The sequence below is a fragment of the Calypte anna genome, chromosome 12, assembly GCF_003957555.1.
Source record: "Calypte anna isolate BGI_N300 chromosome 12, bCalAnn1_v1.p, whole genome shotgun sequence".
NCBI lineage: Eukaryota > Metazoa > Chordata > Aves > Apodiformes > Trochilidae > Calypte > Calypte anna.
The window spans coordinates 16,821,095-16,847,568 of NC_044258.1; the positions used below are offsets into that span (position 1 = coordinate 16,821,095).

The 26,474-nt window shown below is 42.2% G+C and overlaps 1 protein-coding gene across 11 annotated transcripts in view; it reads left to right on the forward strand.

Moving 5' to 3' along the window:
• MITF (melanocyte inducing transcription factor) overlaps window positions 1–17,936 on the forward strand; it is a 99,262-nt gene extending 81,326 nt beyond the window's left edge. For 8 of the 11 annotated variants that reach the window (XM_030458753.1, XM_030458754.1, XM_030458755.1 and 5 more), the window contains 8 exons: window positions 2,079–2,306; window positions 3,460–3,543; window positions 3,826–3,921; window positions 9,817–9,934; window positions 12,838–12,912; window positions 13,894–13,969; window positions 15,591–15,738; window positions 17,398–17,936. In XM_030458753.1, coding sequence (XP_030314613.1) covers window positions 2,079–2,306; window positions 3,460–3,543; window positions 3,826–3,921; window positions 9,817–9,934; window positions 12,838–12,912; window positions 13,894–13,969; window positions 15,591–15,738; window positions 17,398–17,793 — 1,221 coding nt within the window. In that variant the 3' untranslated portion in view covers window positions 17,794–17,936. The remainder of the gene's footprint in view (window positions 1–2,078; window positions 2,307–3,459; window positions 3,544–3,825; window positions 3,922–9,816; window positions 9,935–12,837; window positions 12,913–13,893; window positions 13,970–15,590; window positions 15,739–17,397) is intronic. The other 3 variants (XM_030458756.1, XM_030458757.1, XM_030458758.1) reach the window with 3 other exon arrangements.
• Window positions 17,937–26,474: the final 8,538 nt, after the last annotated feature.

Sequence of the window (26,474 nt, forward strand, 5' to 3'; positions counted from 1 at the left end):
AATTTGGGATTAGCAAAGCAAGTGCTGTGCAGATCACAGCAGCCTTCTGTGTTGTGACATCTTGTGATTTAGTGCAACAAATGAGATTAAACTCTCCAGAAATGGTATCTCAAGTGTGCTTCCCTGCACAGCAGAGACTGGAAAATAAGACAAGTTGAGCAGGTTTTGGTGGTTATGCTTGAGTAGAAACTTTAGTCAGGGAGTTGGATAGATGAAGTAAATTCTGGTGGGCACAGGGACTGTGTACAAGTGTGGGTGAGTGCATCTGGGACACACTTTACCCCATTATCAACCATTCCTGAACTGGAAAACCTCTTCTAGATATAGGCTGGGATGGAAGCACCAAGGGAGGCTGAGGACATGGCAGAGCTTTTTCAGTCCTTCCGTGTTCAGCTGCAGGTCCTTGGTGGCTTGGTGGCTGCATGGGTAGCGTGGTGGAAGCTGAAGAAAGGGCTGTGTAGCCCCATGGGTTTATCCATCCCATCCCATTGCCAGGGGATGGGCGTTTGTTGAGTTATTTCTTATTCTGTACTTAAAAACTTTTAACCTTACTGCTGAAGAAAAATACCATTGTCTCTTAGTACGACTGGAACGAAAGATGAATAGCGAGTTAGCCTTGAGCAAACTGTCAATCTGACTTTGATAGCTCATCACTTAAAAAGATCCTTTTATGTTGATGAAAAAGCATGACGTCAAAGCCAGGGAAAAGAAAATAATACCAATATTTAGGACTAAGCTTGCCTGGCTTCGAAGAAGAAGCCCCTGTGTGAACTGTTTGTTACTCTACATGCGTGGCTAATAGGCGTAGGTTACTATAAGTCTGAGCAGTGGCATTCAAGTGCCTTCTGCTGTATTTTTGGGGTAGCTTGTTTATGGTGCTTCCAGACTTGAATCCCTCAAACTGGAGCAGCACAGAGCAAAGGATATTGCAGTCGCATCTCTCCCAACCTATAAGTAGTATGCTGGAAATGCTTGAGTATAATCATTATCAGGTGAGTTGTTACTGCAGACTTCTTTTAAAACCTCTTGCTAAGAAGGTTTACAGTATATAGGAAATCTTTTTTTGCTAGTATTTAGGGTGCTTTATTTAATCTTTTCCACAAAAAGAAATGGGGCACATACGTGGTCGCTTGTAACAGCGAAAGGCACTTTAATGAAACCACTTTAAACCATAGAGCTTCTCAGAGCCTTATTGTATTTTAATTTGTTTTCTACTTTCTGATAAAAACGTTGATGCTCAAAGAAATGCGACAACTTATTTCCAGAATATGGTAAAAATTTTGCATGGAAAAAGTTGTCTTTCTTCTCTTACTCATTTGGGTGCATGAGAATAGTTCAGAATGAGTTTTTGTATATTTTGTATGTAAAGAAAATGCTAAGTACTGAAAAGCTTAAATACAAAAATAGCTGTTGCTGAGGACAGTGATTGATCTGAACTGAAACACTTCATTTCTTGCATCTTATTTGCATAATGTGTTTATAAACAGGCTGTCTTATTTGTATATGGTTTAGACCATATATCTGAGATATAAATAATTCGTAGGCAAAAAAAAAAAAAAAAAAAAGTTTCTTTTTTAACCAAGGTGTTCCATAAAAATAAGCCAACAAAACCTAAAATTCCAGCGACAAACCTTTGGCTCTCTCTGTTACTTGCCATCTGATAAAGGACAGCAATCCATATTATTTAGTTTTAATCAGTAGCTGCTAGCAAGCAGGACGAGTTTCTCCATATTTTAGTGCAAGCTGAATGTCAGATAGCTGAAGGTCTGCACAGAGAACAGTCAGTTCTGGAGAAACTGCAAAACCCGAGCATTGGTCCCGAGTGAGAAACCTCACATTGTTAGAAAACCAAACGGAACTTCTTGGTTTGCCATTAGTAAGTCATTTCTTGAACCACTCGCTCATAAACTGTTTTTTTTCCTGCTCAGTGGGAATGAGTGAAGTGCTGGGGACTTCTTGGAGCTGCACAGGTTTGTACTTTCAGCCCAGTGCCAAGCTGGTGTGTGTCTGTCCCATCAGTAGCACCTCCAGCGATGCCATAAAACAATAAAGCACTTTTTCTTCGTTGTGTCCTGCAGGTGCAGACTCACCTTGAGAATCCAACCAAGTACCATATCCAGCAAGCCCAGAGGCAGCAGGTAAAGCAGTACCTCTCTACCACTCTAGCAAACAAACATGCCAACCAAGCCCTGAGCTTGCCATGTCCAAACCAGCCTGGTGACCATGTCATGCCGCCTGGAACTGGAAGCAGCGCTCCCAACAGCCCGATGGCAATGCTCACCCTTAACTCCAACTGTGAAAAAGAGGTAATGCTCTCTCTGTGTCCATATTCTTCAGTAAAATGGAATTGCAGTCTGCTTGCTTTCTGGTTTAAACTATTTTTGCTCACTCTTAAGATGTTGTATTTTCCAAGAGAAAAATTCCGTGAAGATAAACGTAACTGCTACCTATATCTGCCTGAATTAATGTATATTTGTATAGAACAATTTGGTAAAAAACAACAACTCTAACTTCCCCTTTTAGCTAGTTTATGCTTATTAAAACTACTTCCCTCTCTCCTCCTCCTCCTCGTTTGGTGCATGCAGTGAAAAATTGACCTTTGCAGAACACAAAGCAGTTTTGTAAGCTGTAGCTTTCTGAAATAATGTTATTTATGGCTCATTTATGTAAAAAGAGCAAGGAGCATAGTAAAAATAACTGAAAAACACACAGCTTTTTGAGATATTTTCAGTATTTTTACAGTAAAATTTGGGCAAGTCTTTTGCTTAGCAGGAAGGCCAGATTATCCCAAGTAATATATCCTAAAATGTTACTGATTGCTGTTTTATGATGAGCTCAGTGCTGCAAATATTAGACTTTACTAAACTATGCCTAAAAGTCCTTCAAAAACTTGTCTTAGTCTTTGCTGGCAAAACCTTATTGATGTAACATGTGTGATCAGGTGCTGAAGATGTTTTGAAAGATGGTAGCAAGTGTAAGAATTGCATCAGAATTTTTGTAATATAACAAATGGGAGGTAATTGTAGAACTCTTTGTGTCCACTCATCCTTCCCCCTTAAGCCTTCATGCCAGATTTCTAATGTAGATGCAATTTGTGAGGGAAATGTTGTATAATTTTGAGAAACATTTATGGCAAAACATGTTTTGCACATGCAAGATAAAATAATTGTGCTCCGTAGATTCAAAATAAAGGCAAATCAAATAGTTGCATCCTCTTGTCCCAGTTGAACCCAATTTTTTTTTTCCTGAGGATACTTACAGCTTCTCTTTGCTGTGTCATCAGGTACGTGTGTGCATGACACTGTTTCAATCGTGTTCTTTTTGGGACCGAGACTGTGCCATGAACTCAGATCCATGCTTTGCTTTTTCTTTCCTCTTTCCTTTTCTTTTCTTTCTTTTTTTTTTTTTTTTTTTCTTCTCTTTTTTTTTTTTTTTTTTTTTCCCCTTTTATTTCTGCAGGGATTTTATAAATTTGAAGAGCAAAGCAGGGTTGAGAGTGAGTGCCCGGCTCTGAATACCCACTCACGAGCATCATGCATGCAGGTACTGGATGACACAGGAGCTGGAGCACAGGTCCCCTTTTTAATGAGCATGTTTCTTTGAAATTATATTGAAGAATAAACTTGCCCTCTAGTGTCTTTAAGAAAATGAATATAGGATGTGCTTAAGGAACAGGACATCAATGTTGTTTATTAGCATTGATGTCAAGCGTACATTAAGACATCTGAAGAGGGCTGGTGCTTTTCGAGCACTGTAATGCTATAGCAATATCCTAGTGGTTTTGATAGCTGTATTGTTTTCTTTTGTCCACCTTTTCTGCTGCAGATGGATGATGTGATCGATGACATAATTAGCCTGGAGTCAAGTTACAATGAAGAAATCCTTGGCTTGATGGATCCAGCCCTGCAGATGGCAAATACGGTACAATGGTCTTTTCCTTCTCATTTCCCAGCTAAGTCTAACTGGTTTTCCTTGAGAGAGGGCAAAACTGTAGCATGACTATTTTCCAAGCAATTAAGTTGTTATTGTGTTGTCCCATGGAGTGTAATTAGTTTTTCTTTGAAAAGCTGAAGGTGTACAGTTGCAATGAAAAACAGGGATTCAAAAATGCAAGTGGGAATCTGGTCAGGGGGTTACAAAGACCAATTTTGCTTTTATTTTAAAGTCAAGTTTGTCCATGAGAGGATTGTAACAGAAGAGTGAACTGGACTAACAGGAGTGAACTCATACCCTTTGATATTAAAGATTTCTCTGGGCTTGATACTTGGCTTCAGAAGGCATAGGAGAAATGTCTGTCACCCCAGATTCCTTTATCTTGTTGTGTTCAAATAAGAAATTGTATGCCATGCTTAAATCATTTGTTAACATCCCTGCCCATGGACACTGCAACTGTTAGCCCTAACATCACAGCTTTAGCTTAACTGGATCTCATGGACAGAATTCCCAAGCTAGATGACAGCTAAACAGTGCTTTGAGTGAGTAGACTGAGAAATAACTGAGTCCTGCTGGAAGGGATGTATTTTCCTTTAGTCTAAGATGATTTGAAAAGTTAAAAAATGTAGGGGGAGAAGAAGAAAAAGAAAAAAAAAAACACAAACAAAAAATAACCAACAACCAAACCTTCAAAACAAACAAAAGAGAAATTGATAAAAAAATTTCAAAACTGAAGAAGGGAAGGGGACATAGGAAGCCTGAAATGAAAGACAGCACAGAGGTGGGAAAGCTGGTGAGCAAGGGAAGGAGCAGGTTACCTCTGAGTTGCTGTTTCTGCTTGCTGGTTCAAATTGCTGCAAGCATTAATATAATCATACTTCTGGCATAATCTTATTTTGATCTTTTGTGGATGGTAGCTCCAGTGAATTTTTTGCCTTAGGCTTAAAGTGCTGTTAGATCTGGCTGAGTAGATGTCTGCCAGGGCTGGCTTCTTTTTCTTTTTTATCTTGTGCCAAAATTTACAGCTTACCACATAGCATCAATCTTGTAGCATGGTTTTACATTTGCTGAGAGTACTGATCTGATGTCATGTTAACTTAGTCCTACGCTCCCACAGATTCCCACAGCCCTCTTGGAGACATGGTGATGCCACAGGAAACTGCCCACCAGCATCCCTTGCTAAACTCTGCCCTATGAGTAGATGAAAAAAAATAACTGGAAAGAACAAATTTTCCTTGAATCTAAGATGACTTGAAAAGTTGATCTGCCCTGGAGTTTGAGAGGAAAACATAAAACCCCATGAGAATATAGTTTTCAATATAGTTACTCCTTTACTAGGGGTTCAGGTTCTTTCAGAGTCCTTCCTCTGAAGTTCCATTGGATTGGGACCCATTGAATTAGAGGGGACGTGGATTTCTTTGTGCTTTTCTTCCTCTCTTGTTTCACAGGGTCCTAGCAGTGGTTCTTTGCTTCCAGAAAAGCACATAATGTTGGTACTCTCTGTCCTTTTGGTGCAAGGAGTCCACGTAGTCAACATTTAGGGCAGTCTTGCATCCCTCCTGCTTGCTGCCTGACAAGCCTTGGTAAAGACTGCCTGACCCATGGTTGCTGTGAAATTTCAGAAATTTTCACCATATGTGGTGAATTCTGTAAAATAAGGATATGGAATAGTAGAATAAAAACTCATTTAAACTGCTGTAGGCAAAAAGTATATTTCTGACTCTGAATTAACCTGGAAGCCCTTCTGTAGAAATAGAAGTTGAGCCACGTTTTCCAACAGTTGGTTTGGGTAAAAATTGAACCTGATTTAACAGACACTTTTATTTTGGAACAGGATTTAGCTCTTAAAATACCCAGCGTTTTATTAATAAGGAATTAATGTCTGTAGGCTTAGCTAAGTTGAGGTGGAAGAAATCAAGAGGGGAAATGGTCTCTAAAAAAGACACAAGCTATAAATAGCTGTGCTGAGACCACAACAAAGGCTGCAATTGTTCCATGACAACAAAGAACAAAAGGACCAGTTTGTTACACTTGCTAACAGTACTTAATTGATAAGCAAAATCAGAGATTTCAGTGCAGAGCAAGCTAAGGGAAGTTTCCAAGTACCTCTTAATTGAAAAGGGCTCCTTGCCACCAACTGCTGGTGGAAGTGTTTGTAAACTTTGACATTGGCTCACAAGTGAACTGTCTGTCCTTCTGTGGTGAAAGGTATCACAGAGTGCTTACCAGTTTGCCAAGAGGGTTTTCTGTGTAGTTAGAACCTGGTTAACTACATTGCTAGGTACTGTGTGAAGTACTATGTATGTCAAGTTGAGATGGCAACTAATTCAATCCAATTAATCCATTCCCAGCAGGAGTCTGACATGGAAAGCCATGTGTGTATGTGCTGCTCTGCTTCTAAATGTGACTTTCCTGTGGAAGTTCAGCTCCAGAAGCAGAGAGGAGTCTTATTTCCATGGCTCTCACTGAGCTTGTTCCTGTGGGGAAGGGAACAACACAATCCCTCAGAACAGAATCCCTCCCAGTGGGTACCTTGGAGACAGCCTTGTTGATCTCACAGCTGATGTGTCAATAATTTATATAGAGCCTGAATGGCTGGCATGTGGGTGCTTGTTTTGTTGGAGGAGAAAGGAAAGCCTCAGGCTCCCCTGAATGTACACTATGAGGAGTCTGCAGTGATAATTACTGTATTTGAAACTTCTCTTGTAGAAAGGCAGCAATTTGTGCTCCTTGTGAAGCCAAGGCCTAGAAATATGAAAACTTACAAATAAGGATTTTTTTTTTTGACCACACTGTTTCAATGAAGACAAAAAGCTAAGCCAAGGATAAGCCACTCTTTGTTATTTTTGGGGGAGAGTGAAGGTGAATGATCTGACTGATGCTGTATTTAAATTTCTTCTTAGCCAGCAGTGGCTAGCAAAGCCTTCAGGGAAGCATATTTAAGTTGGAAAGATGCTAAAATTTGGTGAAGACAGGGAAGGAGCCTCCTTAGCACCAGAAAAGGGACATCAAATCCCATGTCTTACTCAGTTTTTAGACTTGCACCTTCCCAGTGAAATGGCTGTGGGAGTTTCAAACATTTTCTTGTTTCTTTGAATTTAGGGGAAGGGATGAAAGGCTCAGCTGGTTTAATAGATCAGAGCTGAATTGTTTGCAAACAATGTTTAATTTTTCCCAGTGTCTTCCAGTAGGAAGCATTTGAAATCAGTACCAGGTATTGCTGCATTGTGCCCATTTGTAAGCCTCTTCTGGTTTGTTATTGTTTTTTGTTGTTGTTGGTTTGGTTTTTGGCTTTTTTTTGTGGGGGGGGGGGGGGGGGGGGGGGGGGCTTTTTGTTGTTTTGTTTGGAGCAGGGCTGGGGTTTTTTTGTTTTTTGGAGGGGGTTTGGTTTGTTTTTTGTTTTGTTTTATTTTGTTGGTTGGTATATTTTGGCTTTTTTTGTTGTTTTTTTTCCCCCCCATTTCAGTCTTGTGGCTTTTATGTGCTCACATCACTGCCAACATCTCAAACCAATGCCCTCAGCATAGGGATACTGTCCCCTTCCCAGTTAACTTTGCACTAATGATTATTGGTCTTACCATGAAAGTCAAATGATTTTTATTCCTCTGGGACCTGGAATAGAGTTGAGAGCAGAAGATGTGCTTCAGTTTTAACTTACTTCTTACAGCAGGTATTCTAGGCATTGGGATGAACTCAATTACTGGATGTACTTCGTATTTTTCAGGTGAATGAGGTTGTGTAAGGTTAGTCCCGAAGATGTGACTTGCAGCCCTGGAGAAGTGGTCTCTCAGAGGCTCAGATTGTGTGGACCATGCACACAATAAAAAGTTTGACCACACTCAAAGTTAGAACTGAAGATTTGATCAGTGGAGTTCAGCTTGCTGAGAAAAGGATTCAGGAAAAAAAAGCCTATCAGTCTCTTTGCTTGTGGGACCCTGATTTAAATTGAGATTGTGGGCATCTACCTGTAATGTAAATTTCCTTGATAAGCATTCATGAGTTGTGAAAACCTGCAACGTTTATCAACTGTGCAGATTTCTCCCTTCATCTTCCTTTATTTTGCTAATTTTGTATCAGCAGCACTTGTGCTGTGGGTGTTCCACAGCTCCTGGTATGGTTCTGGTGCTTGCAGTTTCTACAGGACTTCAGCAGCTGCTGCCTGTGTTTCAGTCCCCTTTTGTGTTTGTTTGCACCAAAAGACAGCACAGTGTTGGCACCTTTGGGGAAAAAAAGAAATAAAAATGAGAAAATCTGATGTAAGAAGCTGGGTCCATCTTGCAGTATGTAAAGCAGAGGTGACCTGGACTCTTCTCCACGTTTAATTATAACCTGCTGCTTTACCCAGACTTGAAGATGCTTTTTTCTAGGGGAAAGGATTTATTTTTTTTTATTATTCCCTGAAATTCCTAATTAGATTTCACATGTCTGGTTCTGAACTTGAAGTCCCTGGGCTACAAACAAGTTCTTTGTGCTCCCTCCATGCTTAGGACCATGAATAGGAGAAGCACATCCAAGTCAGAAGGGTGTGTGACGCTGGTGCTCTGCTTGTCTCATGGATGCTTTTGAGGGGCCAAAAGATACAAGGGGTCAGCCTTGAACAGCAGTGAGGGAGAGAGTGGTCACCCTGACATTAATGTGGATCCATCACAACTTGGTCCATAGTCTGTGAAGGGGGAGCTTCAGAGCTTCATAAAAAATGGTTTATTATAAATGTTCCTCCCTCTCTCTTCGAATTTGTCTTGTATGGCATTCAAGAGCTAAGGGGTGGGCAATGAATTTTAAAGCTGGATCTTGGTGCAAAGTCAGTTATATTTTTCTTCTGTCATTTAAAGATTGAATAAGGGGACTTAATTTTTTTTGTTGGCTACTGCTCAGTACAAGTATCAGCACAAGTTCCAGGGGATGGATGGCACATCAACTTTCATTGTGGTAGCTCCAGATGGCAGAGACATTTTCTTAGGTTTTAGTCTGGCAAGGACCATCAGCAGGAGTTTGGAAATCTGGGTTTTTAGTCAATCCATTGTATTCAACAGTTATAAGGGTGTAAAGTTAACTCTAATCTGCAGGATCAGTGTCTTGGAGGGGTTGGTTTTCTTTGCAGCTACAATGATAAGAAGTCCTGCTACTCAGATAAGATATCAGAGTGGTTTATACCTGTCTTTTAAAAAACTAGTGTGAAAACAAAAGAGAGATGGGTAAAATAATCCACTCAGGATATACTTCTTTAAATACCTTTCAATTTAAGGGGACAGCTTTGATAAGTCATGTTGGAATACTGTCCTATTTCTGTGTAGATCTTGCTTAAATAAGAATAGCAGAATGAACAAGTAATTGAGGAAACTTAATGTCAAAATAATCTTCCTCCTACTGGTGTTTTTGTTATGTAAGTTAAAGTAAACTTAAGTGTTTTTTGTGTAGGTAGCTATTAAATCACATGGAAAATGGGATTGATGACTACAGTGTTCTTCCTCAAGCATGTGACAACTCTCTAAGTACTTTAACTCATATGTTCCTGGAAAAATGGGGGCTTCCTCCAGGAGTCTTCTGCGGGCTCTGAGATTTCTTTTTAAGAAAAGTGATGGGGTACAGACTTCATAGTTTCACTGGAAAATAAAGGGCAAAAATACAGCCACGTGGTCAGTATGTTACCTCTTCTGCATATTCTATCTGCATCTTCTTGAGGAGACAAGACAGAATTTTCCCAGTGTAGTGATTTTATTCCTGATGCCTGTGCAAATCTCTGACTTCTCCTGGTATCACTGCACGCTGTTTGCCCATGGAAAAGAGCACAGATTTCTTAGCAGATCTTAACTCTTGTTCTTCTGTTCAAAGCCTTTCATAAGGGCTAAAGAAATGATTCTTTTCCTTGTTTATCTTTTCCAGTTGCCTGTGTCTGGCAATTTGATTGACCTTTATGGCAACCAAAGCATGCCTCCTCCAGGACTAAACATCAGCAACTCATGTCCAGCTAATCTTCCCAATATAAAAAGGGAGCTCACAGGTAAATACGTCTATAATACCACCTTGGAGAAGTAATATAATTGTTTGGAATGCAGGTGATATTGGACATAATTTCTCTTAGGGGAAAATACATGGATGAATAGTTACTTTTTGCATTTGTGGACCATTTTTTCAGCAGCTCCAATGCAGTTGTGTTCCTGTGTGTGTTCAGTGTGACAAATGGAGATAAAATCCCTCCTTGTTTCAGGGAAAAGATTGTTTCACAGGAAGCTTTTGTGCATCTCTTGCAGAGCTGTTTTCTGGTCTCTGGGGGATTCATGTTAGGAAGGCTACAAGTTGAGGCTTTACTGGAGCTGGGGAGGGCAGTAGTGAACAGCCTGTTGTGATGTGAAAGCTGAACACCTAGAGCCTATAAAATGAAAATTAAACTCTCAAGAGAGAATATGCATCTCTTAAATTAAGATGGAAATGAAGCATGCTGTACATTTCTTGTCCTGTTGGTTCTTCCAGCAGTGTTCTAAATAAACCATGGGAAGCAGAGGGAGGGAAGGGGGTGTTAAAAGGCTTCTTTATCTCAAGCATATACATACAGAAACTAAAGAATTTGAAGGAAAAAAAAAGTTTCTTATTCTCAGGCATGTTTTGCTTTTGCTCTTCTGCTTCACTTGCAAGGCTGTAACCACAGGTAGAGTACAGGATACAAGGCAGACTTGTCTGCAGGAGGGACAAATGGAGCTGCATCCTAGAACCAATGACAAAGTCATCTTAAAACCCAGAAAGTGTTGTTCTTAAGCCTCACAGGGAGTCATACTGTGTACAGTATGGTAGAGCCATGGTTTCTTTCTTGTCTGTCATCTTTCTGGATTTCTGTTGTGAAAACTCAGAGGCTGACTCAGTTGCAAAGCAGGTTCTGGGCAGGAATTAGTTTCAGTAGAGCAGATTTAATAGCCCAGGAGTTGGCTTCTCAGGAGGAAATGCCACAGCTCTGAGCTGGCAGATATTTGCATTTATATGACTGCACAAAATGTGAGTTCAAACACACAAACTGTGCAATGATTTGTGGCTGTTAGAAGAAAAGCTCATGCAGTGTTGGAACTTCATTAAGAGGAAGGTGGGAGGGGATGAGAACTGCTCCGAGTCCTGCATTACAGACAAGGTTCATTGCCCCAATTATAGAAAGTTAAAGGTGTCTGTAGATGGCAAACTAAACATCCAACTTGTCAGATGTCCCAGCTGGTGGATTCACTGCAGATGGTTGTGTAAGACTTCAGGCAAAGAAGGCAAAAAGAGAGGGGAAATTAGTGAGTGGTCAGAGCAGACCTGAACCTAAGTTAAATGCCTACCTGCTACATTCATCTGTACACAGAAGCAATTTAGATGAGTGCTTTTTCTATTGAAAATGCTAGCAGATTGCATTGCATTTAGGAGATTTTGAGGAATTAAATTTAACAGGAGTTGCTTTGACATTGATCTGGCCAAGCCTTTGTGCAGAAATGACTATTGATGGTGCTTTCTGACAGCCAGTGATTGTAAAATCCACATGGTATTGCAGGCAGGAGTCTATTGGTTCTCCATTTCCTGATTTTCCTGTTGGAACTCTCCTTGCAATGTTTAAATGTAGCATGTTTCCATCAGAAACCTTTCACTGTCCTACTGTATAAAAATCAAAACCACAAAGAATCAAGATAAATCAAATCTGTTATCCTCAGGTCTGATGTTTGTGATGGTTCTGAGTTCTCAGCTCTAGTTAGTAAAGCATTTAATGGGAATCCTGCTCACCCAGCAGAGCAGTTTCCATCAGTTTTGGCCTTCCAGAATTCATATCTGCACTACCAGATTAAGCCTAAATTTCATTGAGACATAAAATAATCTCTTAAATGTAGCTCTGTATGCTAAGTAGAGAAGTAGTCAGCTTCTAGTGCTCCAAGGGAAAGCCTTATCACCTGTTGCTTTGAATTAAATGGACACAATCCATATCCCATCAAAAGAAAAGAATGCAGAAAAGAACTGTAATAGAGATTGTGCTAAGAGATCAGTTGTTCACTTGTCCTCACTGAGTGACTGCAAAATGAAACAATCTGTGTTGGTTTTGAAATTTAAATGCAACAGGGCATTAAGGACCTCACCCTTTTTTAAACACTGAAAAGGATAGAGCAAACAAACAAAAAACCCTAGAATTGCTTGAGAAATTAAAGATCAAATAACTGAAAAAAAAATTAGTTATGCTTTTGCCTGAAATGCTGACATCCAGTAATAAATGTGTCAGGCAAGTTTAAGAATGGTTCTGAACTGAGGAGACAGCTGATGTGCAGCATGCTTGTCATCACGTTTCTTTCATTTTGCTTTTCCTGAAGCAAGGACCACTGTTCTCTAACAATATTGTTAACAAGATGAAAAAAAAATCAACACCTTTCTTTCCATATGATGAGAACTAGCTGGGAAATGCAGTATTTTAATAGGTCACTTAAGTTCTACCTTGGGCCTTGGGGTGATGTGCAGGCACGTGCCAGGAGAGGATGTAGCCTTTAATTGGAGTGAATTGAGGCTCTGACTCGGGGCTGCTTCACATCCTGCCCAGGGAGCAAGGCAATAAACGTGTGGTCCCTCTGGTTCGGCTGCTGTGCCATGTGTAAGCGTGCCAGATGGATGGCAGTGTAGGAGAAGGTATGTTGGATTTCAGGAGTTTGCTGTCCTCAAACACCATGCTGAATCAGGGCCTCCGTGGGAATTGTTCTCCTGAGGAAAATCAGCATGAGGAGGGGGGGAAGGGATGCTCTGCAGGCACGGGGGTCAAGTTTGACCCCAGCGTTGGGGTTTGGCTGCTTGCAAGGGGTCAAATAATTGGTTTGAGAAATGTCAAGGAGGCTTCCTGCCCAAATGTTTCACATTTGGAATGGTGTGTTTGAATTACTTTGATTCTAATTACTTCATTCACATGCACAGCATGTATTTTTCCTACAGAGTCAGAAGCGAGAGCGTTGGCTAAGGAGAGGCAAAAGAAAGACAATCACAACCTGAGTAAGTTCTGGTTCTTTGCATTTTGCACCAATGTTGTGATTATTTTAGACATTAAGTGTTTGAATGCTTTGATTTAAATCTGACAAGATGCTGCATACAGTATATAGTTCCTTAGATTATGCCCATAGATCAAATAAATCCAATCTTGTGAAATGCATTCTTAAATATACTCTGGAATTTTAAACTCTTTTTTTTTAATAAGCTGAGTGAACAGGTGGTTGTTACCAATGGCATTACTAGGAGCAATATCCAGTTGCTTTTAACAAACCCACTTTGCACAATTATGCCTTTTTTTTTTTTTTAAGTAATCTAGAATCTCATACATATGGTCAGTTTGTGACTTGAAGCATCAGTGTGTGTCCTCAGTGTGGCAATTTTATCAATTCCATTTTTGAAAGGAACACATATTTTCAAGTTGAAGAAAAAAAGCCAAAACATTTTAATTGCCTTCTTATGACTTAAAGGAGCTTTAAGTTGTCCTTTTATGCTTCATAATACTAGAGAAAAAGGAGTTCTTTCATTCCTTGAGCTATTCAGAAGCCTTTTCTATAGCATGAAAAGCTAATGCAAGCATAGTTTGACTTTTGGTTCCTCAAAATGTTGTATCTGGAAGCTACTTTCAAAAAGAAACTGTATGTTTTGTCCCTTTTCCTGCTTTGGGGTTTCCTTGAGCATCTAAAGTTTTGTTTTCAAATTTGTCTGTGATGTTTTTCCATGGGAAAGCATTTATTTCTTGTTCATTCCTAACCTAAGACAACCATCCTGATTTTTAGAGTCTCCATTTAACTCACATTTTTACAGCGTAGCCAGAACTTCTGACTTAGAGTCTCCAAATGTGGGAGAGCAAAATATCTTATTCTGTCACTGGATTTTAAGTTTCAGGTGAACATTTCAAAGGCATTTAAAGAAGTCTTTGATGAAACAATAAGTTGTATTTAAGTGTGAATATTGCTTGTAACATTTGTGCTGTTTTTCCTAAAGTTGAACGAAGAAGAAGATTTAATATTAATGATCGTATAAAAGAACTAGGCACTTTGATACCCAAGTCAAATGACCCGTAAGTATAATGTGCCCAAGGAGACTGTGGGAGGGAGATGTTAAAAGAAAAAAAAAATCATAAGGGAGGAAAAGAATTTACAAAGAAAAAACATCCTAGGTTTTCTTGGATGATCCTGGCACTCCCGTGATTGTAGAAATGCTTGAAGTTTCCATTAAATTGGGATTGTTGTAGGGGTTATTTATTTTCCTTTTGGAGTTTGCTTAAGTTGATATTAATTTGATGATTTTAGTCACCAAATGGTTGCTTCACCATCTTGCAGCAGCTTAGGATGTGGCAGGACCCTGTGTTTTGGCCAGGCTGAGGTTGATGCTGGGACTGACTCCTGCAGCATCAGCAGAGACATCAGGATCCGAAAGCTTAGTCTGGTCTTGCTGCTTGTCTTGCTGAATGATTCTTCTATTTTATTGGGTGTCATAGCTTGACAAGACAGAACCAATCCCTCTTGCTGTGAAAATAGAGGGCAGTTCATTTGGGAAGCCACTGAATTCCCCTTTCCTCCAGGAAAAAAGGAGAGCAGTAGAGAATGTAGCTGTCTGATCACTTATAATTTGCCAGTGTTTGTGGTAATTTCCCAGTAGGCCTTTTAGGTAATTTTACTGCTACTAACTTGTCCTAACACTTTACCAGTGGTGATTCAGTAGCAAGGAGCTACTTGGCTCTGGAGTTTGAAAATCTCACTTAAATCTGAATCAATGTTTCATGATGCTTTTGGGGCGAGTTTCCATTAAGGCAGAGGGCCATGGAGCAACTCATAGCTATGCTTCATAGAGACCCTTTAGCTTCCTCTAAGGCAAGGAAGACAATATTGGACAGTATCAACCCACAGGACAGGTAGATCTTTGGTCTGACAGTCTGCAATAAACTTTTTTTAAAAACTGAAACAAAGTAAGATGATGTGGGGGAGAAGCAGATGCAGGCAGCCTCTTTCTAAAGCAAATGTGGGAGGAATAATGTGGGAGAAGCAGTGTAAGTGCCACCCCCCCCCTTCCCCCCCCCCCCAGACTGAAAAAACATCACCCCTAGGCTGCAATGTGGCATTTGTATTTTAACCTAAGTTAAAAGCACTTGAATGTGCTGCTGCATTGGGCTCCTCTGGCTGTGACACAGCAGTGACACAGTGCCACCAGGAGGACTGCTGGTGGCTGCTTCTGGGGAGCTGAAGGGCCTCAGGTCTTTCTCCCACAGAGGCACCAGGCTGGTCCTTTTAATCCCCCACCTGAAAATCAAACATGGCACAGGTAGCAACCTGGACCCTGTCTGAGAAGAGTTCTGTGGTGTTTTGTGGTGGTGTTGTCTTGCAGCCTTGCCAGAAGGTGATGAAAGGAGCCTCTGGACATCTTCACTCTGTGCAGTGTTGGTCCCAAACTGTGCCAGGATGGCCACAGGGCAACCCCTGGGCTCTGTGCCCTATGCATGATGGCCCTCTGGCCACCTCTGGCCACTTCTAGCCCCTGTCAAATGCCTTTTGCATTCATCGACTTGGAATCAATATGAGGCAGGTGTTCTGTGTATAGGAGGTGTAATCATAGCTGCTGATGTGAAGGTAATGGCTGTAAAATAAATCTCTTAAATAAGCTCCCTGAGAGTCTTAACTCCTCCTTTATTGTTGATTTTGAAGGGATATGCGTTGGAATAAGGGAACTATTCTAAAAGCATCCGTGGACTACATCCGTAAGCTGCAGAGAGAACAGCAACGCACCAAGGAGCTTGAGAACAGGCAGAAGAAGCTGGAACATGCCAACAGGCACCTGCTGCTCAGAATACAGGTTTGCTGATAAAAAAGCTGCGAATTCTTTTGATGTTGCAGGGTTTGACTGCAGATGATGGTCCCTGAAGCTTGTTTCTAGGAATGGAGCCATGATTTTAATTCATGGTGACCGATGCTGAGATTTTTCTTGGAAAAAGAAAAGATGCATTAGTTTTTAAAAAAAAAAAAACAAAAATAAAATTCCAGTTACTGGATATCCACCCTTCTTCATGAAAGGCTGATTAAAGAAGTATACCTAGAGATGGGTGTAAGGACACAAAGCACAGACAGTGATGTCCCAGATACTCCTGTGTTGCTGCTCCCAGCTGAGCTCTGGGTTCAAGCTGAGGTGTGCTGGGTCAGGACAGCTCTGAACCACAGCAGGGCTAATCCACAAAGGAAATAATGAAGCCAGAAATGCCTGAGAGTCAAAGTGTGGCAGTAAACAGCTTTAAAATAGACCAGGCTGGGATGAGCTTCAGCAGAGTTTTTGTAGTTGGTTGAGCAATCTGCTTGTTTAGAGATGATAAAGATGCCTGACCCTTCTGCACAGCAGCATCAAGAAGTGGTATTTCAAAGCCAAGTCAGATCACTTTTTAAGTATCTTTCATCTTCCTTTGTGTTATCCATCTGCTCTGGCTTCTTCAATCAAAATAACACAAAAACCCAGAGCCTTGAATAATGAGCAATACATCTGGTAGCAAACAACCTAAAGTCTGTGTTTTCTCTTCTTGTGTTGATTCTTATTAAGCCCAGCATAATGTTAGCTGATGGAAAAAGTCCTTCCCTCTTTCACCTTGTCTGTTGATAATGCAGTGTGTCAATACAAGCTTGTTCTCTTAGCTTGAAAATGGCAAAAAAAAAAAAAAAAGCCTATTAATCAACCTCAGTGACAGGAATATCCAGAATCACTACAATCACAACAGTGATTGTGACTGCCTAATATAAAGCATAAGTAGAAGCAAAACATCTCTTACTGCTGCATTTAAAAAAGGGTGTTTAAGTGGATTCTTCTATTCTCTGTCTCCAGTCAAGTGCATCTATATGATTAAATGTGATGGTGGGATTTAAACTTTTCACAAAGATTTGAAGAATCCTGGCTGTGTGAAGTCTAAAGCCTTCCTATGACTTGCCTATGATTTTTCAGTGGAAGAACAGTGTTGCTCAGTTTTGGCTGACCTCTTCCTGTTCTACCAGACTTGTAGAATGAGAAATGTCCCTTCTAAGAGTCTGAGCAGGAAATGACCAAGCATCCTACAGATGTACTGTGCCTTCACATAAAGCTTTTTAAAAAGTACTAAGCATATGCTTCAGCTATTCAGTTTTCTTTTCTTTTTTTTTTTTTAAACTTTTAAATGCCCTACCCACCTGACCTGATGCCATGGCACTGGTTTGAGGAGGAGCCCCAAGAGGAAATGTTTCCTTTCTGCAGAGCACTGGGTTTTGGCTCCAGTGTAAGTTCTGAGGGGAAGGAGCAGTGTATGATGATGCACACAGCAAAGTGGTGTTCAGGTGAAAACCTGCAGGGTAAAAGCTCTGGGTACTATTGGAAAGGGAGGAAAGGATTTGTATCCAACAGAGGGAAGCAAAGCTGCAGTACCCAGGAGTGTGAGATGAGATTCTGCGCTCAGATTTTTTTTTTTTTCTTTTTTAATTTGTCCCTTTTCCTCTTTCACAGGAACTTGAAATGCAAGCTCGGGCACACGGACTGTCCCTTGTTCCATCTACAGGCCTTTGCTCCCCTGATATGGTCAACAGGGCCATCAAACAAGAACCTGTGCTGGACAACTGTACCCAAGACATCATGCCACACCACACAGACCTGTCCTGCACAACCACCCTCGACCTCACTGACGGTACCATCACCTTCAGTGACAACCTGGGAAACGTGACTGAACCAGCTTACAGTGTTCCTGCAAAAATGGGATCCAAACTGGAAGATATCCTGATGGACGATACCCTTTCTCCTGTTGGAGTAACTGACCCACTACTTTCCTCTGTCTCTCCTGGAGCATCAAAGACAAGTAGCAGGAGGAGCAGCGTGAGCATGGAGGACACTGATCATGCTTGTTAGCATACACTTGGCACACCTTTCATAAACTGCTTTGTTTCTTGATCAGTAGATGAAATAATTTACCTTTTGTAGAATTTTTCTTTTTTTTTGATTTCTTTTCTTTACGCTTCAACAGTAGCCCAGTGTGTTTGTGTGTGTGTATATATTATATATAGAGGATTTTTTTTAGAATTTTTTTGTGAAGAAACTTGTATATTCTATTTTAAAACTACCAATGCCTCCAAAATATTGTACAGCATATGTACAGTATCTGTGAACTGGATTCGCCAAGAACTTTGAACTGGTCAAATCTACTCAAAGCAATAGAATTACAAATGAAGAGTTTTATTTCTACTGGGGAAGGGGGGGAGGGGGGGAAATCGTAGAGTTGTAAATGCATCCTATTTACTTGGAAACAAGCTGTAAAGTTAAAGAATGTACAGAAACAAGAACAAGAAGTCCAATTTGTAATTGTATTAATTGAATAGTGCTGCCTTAAAGATACAATGTCCCTCAAATGTTGGTCTTTCTATGACAAAAGTGTTTAGGGAAAAAGGCCACCCTACTCCACCCGGGAATACAGGCAAACAGACAAAAAAAAAAAAAAGTGTTAAGACATCCTGATTGTGCTGATAGTGATAAAAATGCTGTTGCTGAAAATTGGAGGGAGATGCGAGCCTCTTTCTCAGAGTGCCATTTGATTTTACTCTGAGCTGATTTGAGTTTTACTTTTGATCATGGTTCGACTTTTTCCTCTTTGTTTTTTTTTTTTTTTTTTTGTTTGTTTGTTTTGTTTTGTAACACAGATCGGTGGCTTGCTGACAGGAAACCAAGCAGGAGCACTGTAAGTTGGTATAAACTCTTTGGACAAAAAAACCCAAAACCAACAAAACAACACAACAACAAAAGGATACATCATTTTATCAGCTGGGCACATTATGTTGTACATATCTAATTGGCTTTTTTTTTTTTTTTTTTTTTTTTTTTTTTTAAATTGCATTGTACAGTTTATTTTGATTTGCATGGATTCCTTAGTTATCCTCAACTTTTTGTTTTAAATATATTTGTATTTCATTTGTAAGATTTTTGCCTCTTAATATTGCGAGAATTTTTTGACATTTTTAAAACTCATTGGAAGTTTTCTGCGTTCTTTGTAAACACTTGAAAGGAAGCTTTTATGCAGGGTTCTGTGTTTTAAGAGAGATTTTGAGAATATTTTGTATATTACAGTCTCACTTTGAAAATGTTTTTAAACACACTTAAGGTAGAGTACAAATTTAGATTAGGTAATAAAACAACTCTGTAGAGAAACTGAACTTACATATTTATTTTTAGTGATACAGGAAAAAAAAAAAAAGTAGTAATATGCTTGGAAACATAACTATGTAGTTAATATACCCGTTATAGTAATTTGTGTTTTATTTTAGCACTGGGGCTGATATAAGAAAAAAAAAAAAAAAACAAAGAAAAAAACCACCAAAAAAAAAAGTAAATTACTGTATCTGCAAATAACTGTTACTTGATAACAATGTTATTAATTTTTAACATGCAACAATGTTGTAAAAGTAGTTGGGTGCATTATCTACTCAAGTGTAGTCCTATGCAATAAGGGTAGTTTATACTTGTATTCTCTCAAGCCTGGGTGTTTGGCAGGGCTGACCTGTGGTGTTAGGAGCTTGATGGATGGGATGGATTTCTCCCTAGCAGCCTCCAGCTGATCCCGTTCGGAATGAAGTGCCTTAAACTCTTGTTGTAGTCTTCCTCGACTAGCACTGACTGAAGTGTGGCTTAGGAGAGGGCTTTAGGGGTGATGTGGTCAAGGATGCTGGAGTGTAGCACGGTGCCTACGTAGAAGAAAACAAGAAAACAAGAGCTTCCTGTTATCCTTTTGGACGTGACTTGGGACGAGTGACGCGGTTGGTGACTTGGGAGGCTTTGTGAGGAAGCCTTGGTGGCAGCAGTTGGTGTGCAGAATTACAGGTGAACGGGGCAGGGATGGGACAGCTGGGGACAGCGTTGGCAGCTCCTGCAGCCTGTGGTGTGGCTGGCTCAGTTTTCACCCAGAGAAAGGTTCTCGGAGTGTCCTCACCTGGCACCGCTCCTCCCGGCATCCCTGGAGAGGGGCACAGAGCTGGGTGAGGACACAGCTTGCTGCTCCAGGGTCTGTGTTCTTCTTGGTCCTGTGTTTTTTTTTCCTCCATTTCTGTGGCTGCTGCTGCCTGCATCTGGCCACCACCATTTCTGCTTGAGCAGCGAGCTGTGCGTTAGCATCAGTGCAACCACTGGGTTGTGGCTTTGGGTTTGTTTGTTTGTTTTTTTATTATTATTATTATTATTTTTTTTTTTGAAGGAGGAGCCAGAATTAGGTTATGATGATGCCTCTCCCCCTCCCACACCTCCCCCCCCCACCCCACCCCAGACAGCTTTTGGGAATGTGTCTTTCCTAGGGTAGTGAAGTTCTGGCCCAGGGCAGGACCCGGGAGCCTGATTGTGGTCCTTGGGCAGGGAAATTCCCTGCAAGGAGCTGTGCTGTGGGGAGCTCCCAGTTGAGGATGCAGGTAGAGCCTTCTGGTGCTGCCTTTTGGTTCTGGTGACAGGTAAAATGGAATGCTTGTGACTGTAACACCGGGTTGGGTGACCCTTCCCCATGAAAAGGGGACAGCTCTGCAGCATTGTGCGAGGGCAGGGTGTCCACGCTGGAGTGTAGGAACTGAAAACCACTGAATATACTGAATAAGGCTTTTGGTTTGGTGCCCATGCTGGGCATTCAAGAATAGAAATCTAGACTGTGGTATATATAAATATTTTTCAAGCTTATGTGAAACACTGGTACTTGCTGACAGCCACGACTTGGGATTTTGGGCTCCGTGCTGCCTGGGGATGAGTTAGGATTCAAACTGTTATATCAAGAGCTGGATTTCTTGATAAGAAGTCACTTGTGGCCCCAGCAGCCGTGTTGTGTGTTCCCCATCCTCTGTGTTGCTCTGGGGGAACACTGACTTGGCTGTACCCTGCTCACTCCTCATCCCCACTGTGTTTTCTTCCTCGGAGTTTGCGCACCCTGTTGTGCTGGGGACATCTCTAGGAGCCATGGACCTCTGGGCTGGTGCAGGCTGGAGATGGCTTTGCCTCTTCAGACACCATGGAATGTGTGGCTGTGAGGTTTTCCAGGGGGTCAGTGGCAGGGGCAGTGATTAGAGGCAGGGTTTGGCATGAGTGAGATGGACAGAAGTTGTTGCCCAGGCTGATGCTGGTGTCTTGTGTGACACTGGGCTGGTGGTGGCTTCCCTGAGCAGGTGGATGGGATACCAGTTCTCACTTTGCCAAGGCCACACAACAAGCAGGAACATGCCAAGTACCATGAAGTTCTTCCTTTACTGCTTTTGGCCGACAAAGCAATATTTATATCTTACAACCTGTAAAAGCAAAAAGAAGGTACATGAGGAAAGCACAAAGCACAAAATAATGCACTTACATTTATGTTGTTTGACATAAAATGCACTGGGGGGGAAGCTGATGTTGATAATAGTATAAATACCTATATTTCTTGAAAAAGTGACATTAATTACTGCCTCTTGCTATGATGCTTGGTACTGTAATGTTGATATTCATCTGCTGTTGACTGCAGCAATAATTTGTGTATGGTCCATAGCACTGTAAATTATGGATCAATATTAATGTATCCAATGAAATAATTTGAACTGTTGTTCTTGATAGATGGATTAAAGCATTTTGGTTTTTCACATACGTCTGTGTAAGCCACTCGTTTTCCATGTAAGTGAATCTTGTTTTCCTCTGTGTTTGAAGTCCCAGCAGTGCTTCTCTGTTTGTCACCTGGTGGTGGATGTGTCCATGTCACTCACCTGGGGAGGTTCACCAGTTGCACCAAAGCCACCTGGCTCTCTGGTATCGTGGTAGCACGGGGGGGGATGGAGCTGCCAACCAGGCCCCACTTGGGCTTTGCAAAATGCACATAGAAGCAGGTAAACCCACAAGAGGGTTTGGGATAAGGAGCAAAACAAGTGGAATAATGGCATTGCCTTTCTCCCCTCCCATGGAGCCTGTGTTGGGCATTGGGTGAGGTGTTGGGTTCCTGTCACCTCTTTGTCCTGCTGTCCCTCCTGCAAGGTCCCCGAGCCCAGCCCCAGCACTCCTGCACAGGAGCATCTCACAGCCTTCTCCAGCTGACCTGTGCACAGAGAGGTCCCAGTCCTCTGCCACTCACCCCATATGCCAACAGCTGCTCCTGGGTTGTGCTGCAGCTCCTGCTGGCTGGGAACAACCTGGGGTCTTGTTTTGTCTTCCCATCTTTGTTATTTTTCTCTGTCTCTGTTGCTTTCATCCCTTCTGGTCCTGTTCTTCACCAGGCTGTCACTTCCTCTGTCCTCAGTCTGGAGTCTCTGCTGTCTTTGGGGACCTTGCTGCAGCAGCAGTGGTGCTTAATGCAAATTATCTCATGGGCTTTAAGCCCTGATTACACACAACAGAAGTTTGGAATTCAGCCTGTGTCTTGGAAATCAGATTTTCTTTTTTGGATTTTTCGGAAAGCACGTTTTCTGCTCTTAGGAGCAGAAAATACTGAATTCGGTTGCAATTCAGAACGAGTAGTTGTCCTGCATCACTCAGTTTAAAAAGCAACAACAGCAACAAAAAAACAAAAACCAAACAAAACAAAACAAGCTGGGCAAAGCTACTTGCCCTGTGTCCTCTTTGAAGATGTTAAAGATGAAGCTTCAGAGTGTTCCCACCTTGTAGTGCTATTGCTTCAGAAATTGAGCACAGCATTGGGCTGTGATGCTGTAGTACCACACCAGGAATTCTGTTTATCTGCAGCCTAGGATGCAATTCCTAAATTGAATTTTTTAGGTCTGCTTTGGCTTCTCCTTTTGGTGGTAGGTTGTGCCAGCACTGTTTTTTGGGAGCAAATTGCTTGGTGATAATGAGAACCAAGTGTGGCTTTTGGCTGGGATGCAGAACCCAAGAGGAGAAGGGAGAAAACCCATTGAGTGTCAGCAAAGAGGTCCTGGTAGGAAACCTTTTGGTGCCTCTGGACAAGCCTGGAAACTTCTGGGCAGGGTAAGAAATCAGATGGTAAAATAAGCCCACCAGTGCCTGGTGGGGTCTGGTTTGGTGGGAAGCCCCTTGGCCTGGCTGTGGGACACTGTCAGGCTCTGCTGCGTGGCATGGTGGCACAGCAGGACCCTGCCATCGTGTCACCACATCCTGCTTTCCTTCCAAGGAGACAACCTGGGAGCTCAGCAGTTCCGAGTGCTGGGAAGGAGATGGTGATGGCACTGCCTCAGTAGGTTCATTTCCTTAAAATTGCTGGGGGGTGGCTTGATTCTGGCATCCTTGGCTTTATTAATAAGGCTTCATAGGACCATGGGTTAAATATGTGTGCCCTGCCCATCACCGTGGTCTTTACCTGTCACCTGAAGTGCACCTTATTTGAAGCTGCTCCATTTTTAACCAAGTTTTGGGGAGCAGCTCTCTTAATGGGTTCGTGTTGAGGTCTCTGTCTCTGCTGAGGCCCAAAGCTGTTTTGTTCCTTTTCACAACCTCCAGCTGGACCACAAAGGAGTGAGAAGGCTTCTGGTGAACTCCTGCAATGCTGAACATGGATGGATGCTCTTGTTGTCCAGGCCCTGCAGAGAAGGTAGATCCCAGACCATTCTTTTCCCCCATCCCTGCCTTCCCACATTGTGCCCTGTGAGGGAATTGATGGTTCCTGTGACAAACCTCCCCACCAAGAGCTCTGTGAGGCAAGGAGAAGGCTGCCACAGGCAGTAGAAAGAGGCAGGACATGCAAAGCATCTGAGTGGTGTTTGCTCTTTTATTGTCTTTATAAAAATCACCATGGGGCTGATGTACACACTTGCATGATATGGATGTTTTCTCCAAAGTTACAAGTTATAGAACAAGAAGAAATGGCCTCAAGTTGCACCAGATGAGGTTTAGATTGGGTATTAGGAAAAATTCCTTCTCTGAAAGGGTTGTCAGACCCTGGCCCAGGCTGCCCAGGGAAGTCCCCATCCCTGGAGAGATGTAAAAGCTGTGTAGATGTGGTGCAGAGGGACATGGGGTAGTGGTGGCCTTGGCAGTGCTGGGTTAATGGTTGGACTTGATGATCTCAGAGGTCTTTACCAAGCAAAATAATTCCATGATTCTGTCTTTCTCTGCTGTCTTAATTAAACCATGGAAAAAATCCCCTATGCCTGCTGTGGGCAGGGGAGCTGCACTGGGTGTCTGGGGTGGCTGGGAGACAAGTTCAGACCCTTTAGGAGCTGCACAGCCCATCAGTGGTCACCTTACCCTGACCACAATTATTTGGGAGGGAGAGATCTGGTGTCTGAGGGTGATGCTGGTCCCACAGGAGCTGGGCTGGGCTCTGGCTGAGCTACACTGGGTCCCCAGGGGTTTGGGTAGAGGGGACACAGCTCAGGGGTCTCTGCTTCCCCAAATTCTTTGCCCACTCTCTGCTCCTTTATCAGACCCTCTGCAGGGCTCCTGCTGGCTGCTCCTCCTTGCCTTTTGATGGCAGCAAGAGTAGGACATCAATTAAAAAAGCAGGGAACAGCACACTCTTGTGGGGCTGCATCCTCTCTTGCTGGCTCCAAAGCTTCATGGAGACTTCCCAGGGGTGGGCACCAACCCTGTCTGTCCCTGTGATGATTTCCATGGAGGTGGCATCTCCTGGCTTAGCTCCATCCCCCTGGGTTACCTGTATCCCAGCCCAGGCTTGTGAGCTCTCCGTGCTCCAGTAAGATGCATTTTTTAGAGCAGATTATTTAAACAGAAATAACCTGGGAGCATGTAACTAATAAAAGCATTTTTTCTCTGACCACTAAAAGTAATTTAGTTCAAACAAATTCATGAAGAAACTTTCACTGAGGAGCATCCAGCAGGGTCCTGCTTGCACTTTTCTCCCCGGAGTAACGTGTCACTGAAGGTAATAAGAAAATAAGCAGAGATTTTAGGGCTAATGATAATAGTTCCATTTGAGAAAGCAGGCATTAAATCAAAGCTGAATAAACAGAAAAGAATTAGATTCATGCTAGACATTTAGAAAAAAAAAAAAGGCACTGCAAACAATGAGGTGTATTTTTAAAAGTCGCTGGTTTATTAATAATACCTTCCACCTCCTTCCCTTGATCTTTCAATGACAAGCCAGGCAGAGGCACTCTTTATCAGACACTGAAACAATTTAGCTGCTGTCACATGCCTTTCTTGATGTACACATATTAGTCACACAGCCGTTTTATGTTCTCTAGCATATTTTAGTATATAATTAAAAATGTGCCTGTCTGCTACTAAGCAACCAAGCATGTCAGGGGTTGATTGTATTCTGTCACCCACGGCAGAAGGGAGGGTGAAAAATAATAATCATGTGTTCACTTTCCAGGCTTAATTGTGCTCCAGCTCCTTTGATGTGTTGTTACACACACGCTGGCTCCAGAAGATGGAGGCAAAGCCAACGTGTGGAATCAGCTGGCAGGTGACCTGAGGCCACGTTGCTGTCACCAAGAGCACATCAGGTCTTAGGTTTTTAAGGGGTATGTGTGGCTTTGTGGCTCCTCTGGGTTCAGTTTGGCTGGACCTGGCTAAGCTGCTGTTTGGCATCCTGTGGGTCTGGGGTCCTTTGGGCCTCCGAGGGACAATCCTTGACATTTAACATAAGCATCTCAAAGGGATGTTTTTCATGTACCTCCTCCAGGTAGGTGGATGGGAGTAGGACCACTGCACTGATGGACACTTCTGGGCAGCTGATAACCCTGTGCTTCACTGACAAGTTATCTGATGTGAAAAATGTCCCCTCCAGGTCCTGGAGAGGAGGTAAACTACCCAGAGTGTACCCAGGTGATAACTGTAAACTCTTGAAGATGAGCACCAGGCTACAGCTCTCTGGTCCTGGATCACCTCCAACGAGTGGCCAGCACTGGATGGGACAAGGACAACAAAGACCTCCCCTCCTGGAGGCTCTTGGCATGTTGACCCTCTCACTGCCTTCCTTGGGGCTCTCTCAGGCTCCTAAAATGTTCAGTTCCTCATCCAGCCTGGGGCTGCATGGTGCCTTTTTCAAGCAAGAGGCTGACAAGTGAGGTGCAGATGGTTTCCCTAAGAGCAGGAGGCATCCTGGCCCCACTTGGTGGCTGCTGTCAGGAAGCAGCTGAATGAACCAATATTTGGCAGTCTGGAAGAAGTACACAATTCCATTGATACCCTCAGCCACAGGCTTACTGACGTCAGGGTGTCAGGGTGCTATTTCTTTGGGAAGATGTGGCTCTGAGGATGTGCTCCTGTGCTGTTTGCTATGAGGGCCCCACAAAAGTCTTTTGGTGAACTTCTAGGCACATGTTCTCCAGGCTCAGGAGGAAAAGGGATTTATTATGTCAGCTCTATTCCTCCCTCCTGTCTCTCGGGCATGTTCAGATGCCCCCAGGCCCACTCTTCCTGCACCAATGGAATTGTTCATTTGAAAGTTTTCCAGTTTTATTGACTTTTATTATTTCAGCAAAACAGAAGCCAGCACACCAGCACAAACTTGTATGACATAAGGAAAAAAAAAACCAACATAATAATGCCATAAATAATTCATAGGCTGTTGATTGTGATTCCTTTGATTCAGCTTCCAGGGAAGAGGAAAATGTTGCCTTTACATTTTTCACAGTCAGCATCTGACGTGGGACCTGCTCTGCATCACC